Below are 9,407 nucleotides of genomic sequence, written 5' to 3'. Positions count from 1 at the left end.
GTGCACGAATAGCCAGTTATGCACCCAATTGGCTATTTGCATCAGTAAATACATGATTTGCAGTTACAGTTGTAACTGCATCTTCATTGCTTAATCTCTTCTCCTTTCCAGACTAAATAGTCCTAGTTTTTTTCTCTGTTTATATAGCACCTCCTTTTCCTTCCTGACTCTTACTGCTTTGCTTGCTGTCTCTTTTGGCAATTCATCCTGAAGAGCTCAAGTTCTCTGGTGTGAAGTTATGCTGCCACTTTAATGCATTTGGAATGCTGATAAATCTAGTCACGATCATTTAATTCTTTCCATGAGAATATAATTTTAATTTAACTAGTGAGATTGATGCCTCAAATTCATTTCCAATTGTTGCAATTATGTGAATGAATAAAATGGTCAGCAAGCCTCCCTCATTTGAGATGAATTTTAAGGCAAGTATTCAAAGTTTCTCACTCTGACAAAGAATTTCTGTGTTCAATTAAAATTATAAAATGTAACTTTGTTTTCAAAGGGTCACTGTCAGATTAAAAATCTTACTTAAAATCATTTCCTTATCAGCATTATAACCCCTTAGATTATTACTGAAATAATTTTAAGAATCTAGATTCCATACTCTTTACTATTCTGGATTACTTTTGCATTTCTTTCAGCTTGGTCAATGGAGATTGGCTAATTCAACTATTGTTTGTTATAACTGAAATATTACCCATAAACCCAAGGATTAAATGACTAGCCAAGGTGAAAAACTGTTCCCCTACTCCCCTTGCAATTTAATGGAATAATCCAATTGTGTACTCTTCACAGTTTGTCAACTCTCTCGATACATTAAAAAAAAACTTTCTAAATCTTTTTTTTTTTCCTTCTGGAGTTCTCTCACTGTCTCTCCACTCCCAATCATGCTATATTGTCATCAGTGTCACTTCCTCCATTACTTTCACTCTCATCAGGTACTTCTCTCTCTCATACTTCATTGTGTTCTCTATTTCCTTTTTTTCTCCTTTCAAAAACTCTCTCCCATATTCATCTCTCCGCTTCACCCATCCATATCCACCTACTTCATTCTGGTCCATTCAGATATGGGTCTTTGAAATTTTACCAAACATTTAATGGAGGATGAATCCTTCTAGCCAAAGAATGGTAGGTTGAGCCTAAGGTACAGAGGCAATGTCTAAGTGACAAGCCTGCTCCTCTGCGCACCTAAATTGCTGGAAAAGTAGATGTTGCCCATGGACACTGCCTGGTGGTCTACTTTTTGTATCTACCTCTAGCTAGTCTGAGGTCACTGATAAATATGTATGCCACACAACCCTTCTCATTGCAGGAAGGCAGAAGAGAATTCCTTCTCTCTTCCCGTCCCACCACAGAATCATTTTGCCATTGGGATGTGGGAGGTCTCACGCTACTCTACCTCTCCCCTGGCTCATGTGATGGAAGTGTCTCCCTCACTCAACCTCTCTTTTAGACAACTCCTCTTCAGTGATTAGCTCCAGTGCCAACCTCATGTGCTGTTCATAGCTTTTTCAATCAGCAATAGAGTGAAATTGTCCAAAGCTCTGAACAGAAATGGTAAAAGTTGCAAAGACTGTAGTTAGTTTTCACCCTGCAGCAGGTTGGTAAACCTATCTGTGTCAGCATGGAGCTGTCCATCTCCACGTTAGGAAAACAATACTGCATCCTTTTACACTCAGTTCATGTTTTGCATGGTTTTTGTATCAATCAAGACTAGCATTTGTTTTAATGAAAACTTAGATTCTGTGGATGCTAATAGAAGCTTTTCCAGGCAAGTGCCTACCTGCTGTGTTCATGATTTTTCATGCCCCGATTAAAGTAATACTTTTCATTTCTAAAACGTTTTCCATAAAAAAAATCCTCAAGATCTTTACAAAAATGAGAGAGTCATTTCTGTTTGAAAATATTGCACCTACTATAGTTAAAAGAAACACCTACCATCACCAGGACAGAAGTCAATGAAAAGCATTTTAATAAATTGTTTACATGGTGCATTTGATAACACTTTACATATGATCAATTTCACTGTTCTGGAAAGTAAGCCTTGATTCTGCAATCACTTATATTTGCACTTAACTTTATATGCATGACTTCCATGGCACTAATTGCTTGCTTAAAGATGAGCATATGCATAAAGAAAAGGAGTACTTGTGGCACCTTAGAGACTAACAAATTTATCTACAGCTCACTTTATGCTCAAATAAATTTGTTAGTCTCTAAGGTGCCACAAGTACTCCTTTTCTTTTTGTGAATACAAACTAACACGGCTGCTACTCTGAAACCTGCATAAGCATAAACATTCACAGGATTGGGACTATGGCCCTAATCCTGCAACAATTTCATTTGTCAGCTTCAATTTACCACAGTGATGGAACTACTCACAGTAGTAAAGTATTGTTATTCCTATTAAACAGGCAATGGAAACTGAGGCAGAGACAGAAGAGGCATTCCACTCTGAAAAATTACATTTTGTCTCCTATTGACTTCCATAATAAAATTTGTTTACATGGGAAAATGTTTTCATTTTTTTTCTGTAAATTCAACCTGGGATCTGAAAGTCAAGCTGCGTTCTTTCCTTCTCATTCACCAAAAATAGGCCACATTTTAGTCTTAAACATTAGTCCGGTAATGAGGTCAACCCAGGCAATCATTGTGGCATCAAGACCTTAGTTACACCCAGGTGTTCTGGAACAATTTGTATCGTGGGGGTGCTAAAGGCCATTGAACCAAACTGTAAACCCTGTATATGGTTAGCACCCACACTTTCAGCACCTGTGGTTACACCTCTGCAACTATTGTTTTTAAATTGTCCCCTCAATGACACTTCAATTGCTTTTACAGCATTTGCACAGGCATACACGACTGAGGGTGCCTTAGAAGAAATATAATCTCGTTCATTCCCTTTTATCTTTGTCGGTTCTGTAGCGGTAACAACTGTAAAACCTAGTTCCCATTTACTTTAGCGGGAGCAGAGAGGCGCTCACTCCCTTGCAGGGTTTTTTTCATCCTATGTGACTTGCCCAAAGACACCCGTGGAATCTGTGCCAGAACACGATATTGGTTGAAGATGCTCTGAGTCTAGGAGGATGTTTAAATCCCGCCCGCCCGCCAAATTGTAATGCTTAAACCGCCCTGAAACGCTTCTCTGGCTTTGAGGGTTTGTAAGAAAAAATGCCAAGCGACCCCCAAAGCTTCGGCCTGACCCCGCGCAGCGGCTTCCCCAGGTGGGAGCTCCCACACCGGCCTCCCGGCTGTTTGGAACGCGGCCCCTTTGACGCCACAAAGCTCCGCCCCATAGGCTCGTTCGGCGCCGCCAATCCGCAGGCAGAGTGCCCGGGGAAAGCCCGGCTGCGGCCCCGCGCGCCTGGAGCGCGTGCGCGGGGGGCTCCGCGTGGCTCTATAAACATGGCTGGGGCCCGCCGCGCGGGGGCGGGTCCAAGTGCCGGGCACCAGGAGCCCAGGGCGCCGGCGCAGTAGCAGTAGCGTGAGCCGGCTCCCTGTACCCGGCCGCCGCCGCTGGGGGGAGGCCTAGCTCGCCCCACGTGTGCGCAGCCGGCCGGGGACGGATGACCATGTGTTTTCGCCGGTGTGGCAGCGGGAGCCCCCCGGAGCAGCCCGCGCGCCGCGGCGGCGTGTGAGCCCCGGATCCTGCCGCGCCGCGGAGAGACCAGCCTCCCCCCTTCCCGGCTGCTATGCTGTGGGATAACGCGGACGCCCCGGGAAACTCCAACCCTCCCCGCCTTGGTCCCGCTCTCCTCCTCCTCCTCCATGAGCACCTCTGCGGCAGCCCCGGTGCGGGTGATGCCCGCCGGGCACCCTGAGCAGGCAGTGGCGGCTCCTGCAGCGAGCGGGGCCGGTGGGGCTCAGCCGGCACCTGCCCTGCTCTGCTCTCAGAGCACGGTGCCCCCTGCCTCTGTCTCCGCGGCTGGCGCTCCCGCGGGGGCCCAAGCAGTTGCCTTGAGCCACGCAGTGACTAAGGTTCCCATCAGCCTGGTGCCTGCCGTTTCCCAGCAGTCACGGGTGGTGGCTGCCCCCGTGGGGACGCTGGTGGCTAAAGTGGCCACTGTCACCGCTGCCCAGCAGCCACCCAAGAACTCTGGTGGGCCTAGGCTGGCTGCTCCGCAGACCGTGGCTCCCAAAGCCCCCCAGACCACTACAATACAACTGCCTGCAAACTTCCAGATCCCACCAGGTGAGTCGCCTGCTTTTCTCTTCTACACCCGCTGAAAGGCATCGCACTGCAAAGGGACCGCTTCTGGGCTAGGAGAGCTCAGTGCTGTGTGAAACTTCTCTGGGAAGCTGACGACAGTCATAATGCAAAGTGCTCCACTTCGAGCCTGAAGTACTGTTATGGATCCTTCTGTAAGCTGTCAAGTAGGAGGAAATAATCAGGAACTTTACTCTCTCTCTGTTTATATGTTCTCATGTAGTCACTTCAGAATACCATACTGGGTCAGACCAATAGTCCCTCTAGCCCAGTATCCTGTCTACTGACAGTTAGAGCCCTGTGTGGATACAAAATTTATATATGTGGATATAAAGCAGATATTTCTGGAGTTGTCGAGCTCTAGCAACAATGAGCGAGACCAGCAGGGCCCTGGCCAGCGACCAGGCCAGGAACTGCAGTGGCAAAAGCTGCAGCAGCATGTCAGGCCACGACTCGCAGGAGCCAGCGCCCAACCCTGGCAGCTCCTCCGGTGTGGCTATACTGCCCCAATCCCTACCCACTGGGGCGGGCACCAGGCTCACCAGCAGCTGTCCCTGGTCATGCTAAGCTCTGATCATGCTAGTGGTTCTCAACCTGCAGCCCGTGGGCTGCTTGCTGCCCAATCTGCACAGAGCTGCGGCTCACGTGGCATCTTCAGGGCCATACAGGTAGTATTGGATGTGGCCCACAATGGTAAATAGGTTGAGAACTACTGCGCTAGTGTGTGCAAGTGGCTTGTGCACTTCCAGACAGGAGATGCACGCCGCTGCTTGGAAGGGACTCCCGTCCAGGAGCATGCGAGCCATTTGCACACAATAGCATATAAGGGACAGCTGCTGGTAAGCCTGGGGCCCAGTCCAATGGGCAGGTGGGGGTGGTACAGCCATGCTGGAGGAGCTTCTCTAGGCTGGGTGGTGCTGCGGTTCCTGGCCTGGCTACTAGCCAAAGCCCTGCTGGTCTCGCTCATTGTTGCTAGAGCCCTACAACTCCATGGAGATCCACAGCTATCTGCATCTACGGATATACATTTTGTATCTGCGCAGGTCCATGCCAGGTGCTTCAGAGAGGATGAACAGAATAGGCAATCATTGACTGATCCATCCCTCTGTTGTCTACTCTCAGCTTCTAGCAATCAGAGGCTAAGGACACCCAGAGCATGGGCTTGCATCCCTGACCATCCTGGCTAATAATCATTGATGGACCTATCTTCCATGAACTTATCTAGTTCTTTTTTGAACTCCTTTACAGTTTTGTCCTTCATAGCTTCCACTGGCAGCGAGTTACACAGGTTGACTCTGTGTTGTGTGAAAAAGTACTTTCCTTGTTACATTTTTTTAACCACTGCCCATTAATTTCATTGGGTGACACCTCTGGAACTTGTGGTGTGTAGGGGTAAATAATGCTTCCTTCTTCACTTTCTCCACACCATTCATGATTTTATCTACCTCTGTCATCTCCATCTTTAGTCATCTCTTTTCAAAACTGAAAAGTCAGAGTCTTATTAATCTCTCCTCATATATATGTTCCATACCTTTAATAGTTTTGTTGCCCTTCTCTGTATTTTTTCCAGTTTTAATATACCTTTTTCAGATGGTGTGACCAGCATTCCAGGTGTGGGGATACCGTGGATTTATATAGTGGCATTGTGATATTTTCTGCTTTATCATCTATTGCTTTCCTAATGGTTCCTAACATTCTGTTAGCATTTTTGACTACTGCTGCAAGTTGAGCAGATGTTTTCAGAAAACTATCCACAATGACTCCAAGATCTCTTTGAGTGGTAACAGCTAATTTAGATCCCATCATTTTGTATGTATGGTGGGATTGTTTTCCAACATGCACTAGCTTTCATTTATCAGCACTGAATTTCATCTGCCATTTTGTTGCTTAATCACCCAGTTTTATTAGGTCTTCACAGTCAGCTTTGGACTTAACTATCTTGAGTAATTTTGCATTGTCTGCAGACTTTTGCTACCTCACAGTTTACCCCTTTTTCCAGCTCATGTATGAATATGTTGAACAGCACTGGTCTCAGAACAGATCCCTGTGGGACATCCCTGTTTGCCTCTCCATTCTGAAAACAGACCATTTCCTCCTTCTTTGTTTCCTACTCTGTCTTTTAACTAGTTACTGATTCATGAGAGGACCCTCCCCTCTTATCCCATGACTGCTTACTTTGATTAAGAGCCTTGTGTGAGGTACCTTGTCAAAGACTTTCTGAAAGTCCAAGTACACTATATGCACTGGATCACCCGTATCCACATGTTTGTTGATCCCTCTCAAAGAATTCTAATAGATTGGTGAAGTGTGATTTCCCTTAACAAAAGCCATGTTGACTCTTCCCCAGTGTGTTCATCTGTGTGTCTGATAATTCTGTTCTTTACTACAGTTTCAACCAAATTGCCTGGTACTGAAGTTAGGCTTACCATCCTTTAATTACCAGGATCCTGTCTGGAGCCTTTTCTAAAAATTGGTGTCACATTAGCTGTGCTCCAGTTATCTGGTATAGAAGCAGATTTAAATAAGTTACATACCACAGGTAGTTCTGCAATTTTTTTTTTTTTAATTTCTTCAGAACTCTTGGGTGAATACCATTTGGTCCTGGTGACTTATTAGTGTTGAATTTATCAATTTCTTCCAGTACTTCCTCTATTGATTCCTCAAACTGGGACAGTTCCTCTACCTTCACATCTTCTGCAGTGAAGAATTCATTAGCTTGTCTGCAATGGTCTTATCTTACTTGAGTGCTTCTTTAGCACCACTATTTTCCAATGGCCCCACTGATTGTTTGGCATTATTTGGCAGGCTTCCTGCTTCTGATGCACTTAAATTTTTTTGCTGCTGGTTTGAGTCTTTGATTGCTCTTCAAATTCTTTTTTGGCCTGCCTAATTATGTTTTTACACTTGCCAGAGTTTATACTCATCTTGGTTTTCCTCAGTAGGATTTTACTTCCACTTCTTAAAGAAAGCCTCTTTGCTTCTAACCATTTCTTTTACTTTGTTGGTTGGCCATGGTAAAACTCTTGGTCCTCTTACTATATTTTTTAATTTGGGCTATAGATTTAATTTGAGACTCTATTATGGCATTTTTAAAAAAGTTTCCGTGCAGCTTGCAGGCATTTCACTTTTTTGTGATGACTTTTTAATTTCTGTTTAATTAGCTTTCTCATTTTTCTGTAGTTTCCCTTTCTGAAGTTCAGTGCTATTGTGGTGGGCTTTTTTGGTGTTCCCCTGCCCCATGGGGATGTTAAATTTAGTTATATTATGGTCGCTATTACCAGGCAGTTTAGCTATAGTCCTCTTTTGGACAAGATTGTATGTTCCATTTAGGACTAAATCAAGAATTGCCTTTTCCCTTTTGGGTTCCAGGACTAGCTGCTCCAAGAAGCATTCACTTATGATGTCAAGAAACTTTCTCTTCATCCCATCCTGAGGTGACATGTACGCAGTCCCCCATTATTGTTGAGTTTTCTATATTTATAGCCTCTAATCTCCTGGAGCATTTCAGTCACCATAACATCACCATCCTGGTCAGGTGCTCAGTAGTGTATTCCTACTGCTATATTTTTATTATTCAAGCATGGAATTACTAACCATGGAGGTTCTCTGGTACAGTTTGATTCATTTAAGATTTTTATTGTGTTTTCTTTGACATTTTGTGTCACTGCCTCATCAACACGACCTACTCTGTCATTCCTATATAGTTTGTACCCTGGTATTACCCTGCCTCACTGATTATCATAATTCCACCGAGTTTCTGTGATGCCTATTGTATCAATATCCTCATTTTAATACCAGGCACTCAAGTTCATTCCTCTTAGTATTTAGATTTCTAGCATTTGTATGCAAGCACTTACAAAATTTGTCAATATTTGGTTGTGTGCCTTCATGTGATGTAATTGAATGGGACTTTTTTGTTTGACTGTTTCTCTTCAGTTCCTACCTGGACTGTATCAACTTCCATGCTCTCCTCCTGACTAAGATATAGAGAATCCTTGTTAACAGATCCTCCCCTAAGGGACGTCTCTGTCTGAATTATGTGTTCATCCACACCTGTTGCCTTTCCCCCTGTCCCTTTTTAAAAAACTCCACTACAGCCTTTTTAATTTTACATGCCAGCAATCTGATTCTGTTTTGGTTTAGGTGGAGCAGATCCTTCCTGTACAGGTTCCTGCTTTCCAAAAAGGTTCCTAATAAAGCTGAACTTCTCCCCCATTGTCTCATCCATGCATCCATGTCTGTCTAACTGATCCTGCTTGTGGAATTGGAAGCATTTCAGAGAATGCTACCATGGAGGTTCTGGACTTCAGTCTCTTACTTAGAAGCTTAAATTTGGTCTCCAAGACCCCTATACCTTTCCCTAGTCAGCGGTACCTACAAGTACCACAACCACTGGCTACTCCCGAGCACTGCACTGTTTTGATGTCTCAAAACATCTGCAACCCTTGCACCCGGCAGTCAATTCACCATGTGGTTCTCCCGATATCACAAACCCAGCTATCTATGTTTCTAACGATTGAATCCCCCATTATGTTATAGTTGCCTTTTAAAAAAAGCATTGGAGTGATTCTGGGAATTGAAGACTAGTAAGCTTTATGTCAGCACCAGGGAATTAATTTAAACTATCATTAAAAATAGAATTATGAAATACCTAAATAAAAGTGATGTGAAAGGAACAAATCAGCATGGCTTTCATAAAGGCAAACTTGTTTCTAGCCTCTTTAGGGTTCTTTAGGCATATCAACAAATAGTGGGTGAAGGAGAATTGGCTGACCTTTATTTGGATTCTCAAATTCTGTCAAAGCATCTCTCACCTTGTGACTTAGTTTCCTCTAACGTTTAGTGAGGGGAAAAGTACTGTTTTGGATCAGACATTGACTAAAGCACAAATTAAGTAGGCATAAATGGTCAGCTCACAGCATAACAAAAGCTTAACAGTGTAGGGCTCCCCAAAGTTCTGTACTGGATGAAGAAAGATAGACTTTTGGTTAAGGCATTGAACTAGAAATCAGGAGATCTAGGTTTAAATTCCTAGCTGTCCTGTAGACATCCTTTGTGATCTTACTCAAGTTACTTATACTTAATTGCTCTGCCTAAAGTTTCTTGTAAAATAAGGTTAGTTCCCTACCTCATAGAGGTGTTGTGCAGATAAAATCTATCTGCTTGGATAGATACTGGTGGTGGAGGGGGGAAGAGGAAC

General features: G+C 44.1%; 1 protein-coding gene across 2 annotated transcripts in view; it reads left to right on the top strand.

The window, feature by feature from the left end:
* Positions 1 to 3,413: 3,413 nt before the first annotated feature.
* TAF4B (TATA-box binding protein associated factor 4b) overlaps positions 3,414 to 9,407 on the top strand; it is a 121,322-nt gene continuing 115,328 nt past the window's right edge. The window contains exon 1 of one of the 2 annotated variants that reach the window (XM_043539706.1): positions 3,414 to 4,192. In XM_043539706.1, the coding sequence (XP_043395641.1) occupies positions 3,769 to 4,192 (424 nt within the window). In that variant the 5' untranslated portion in view covers positions 3,414 to 3,768. The remainder of the gene's footprint in view (positions 4,193 to 9,407) is intronic. The other variant, XM_037892719.2, reaches the window with a different exon arrangement.

The sequence above is a fragment of the Chelonia mydas genome, chromosome 2 (genome assembly GCF_015237465.2).
Source record: "Chelonia mydas isolate rCheMyd1 chromosome 2, rCheMyd1.pri.v2, whole genome shotgun sequence".
NCBI lineage: Eukaryota > Metazoa > Chordata > Testudines > Cheloniidae > Chelonia > Chelonia mydas.
Note: the sequence above shows the minus strand (reverse complement) of the source record. Positions and strands in the feature narration are given on the sequence as shown.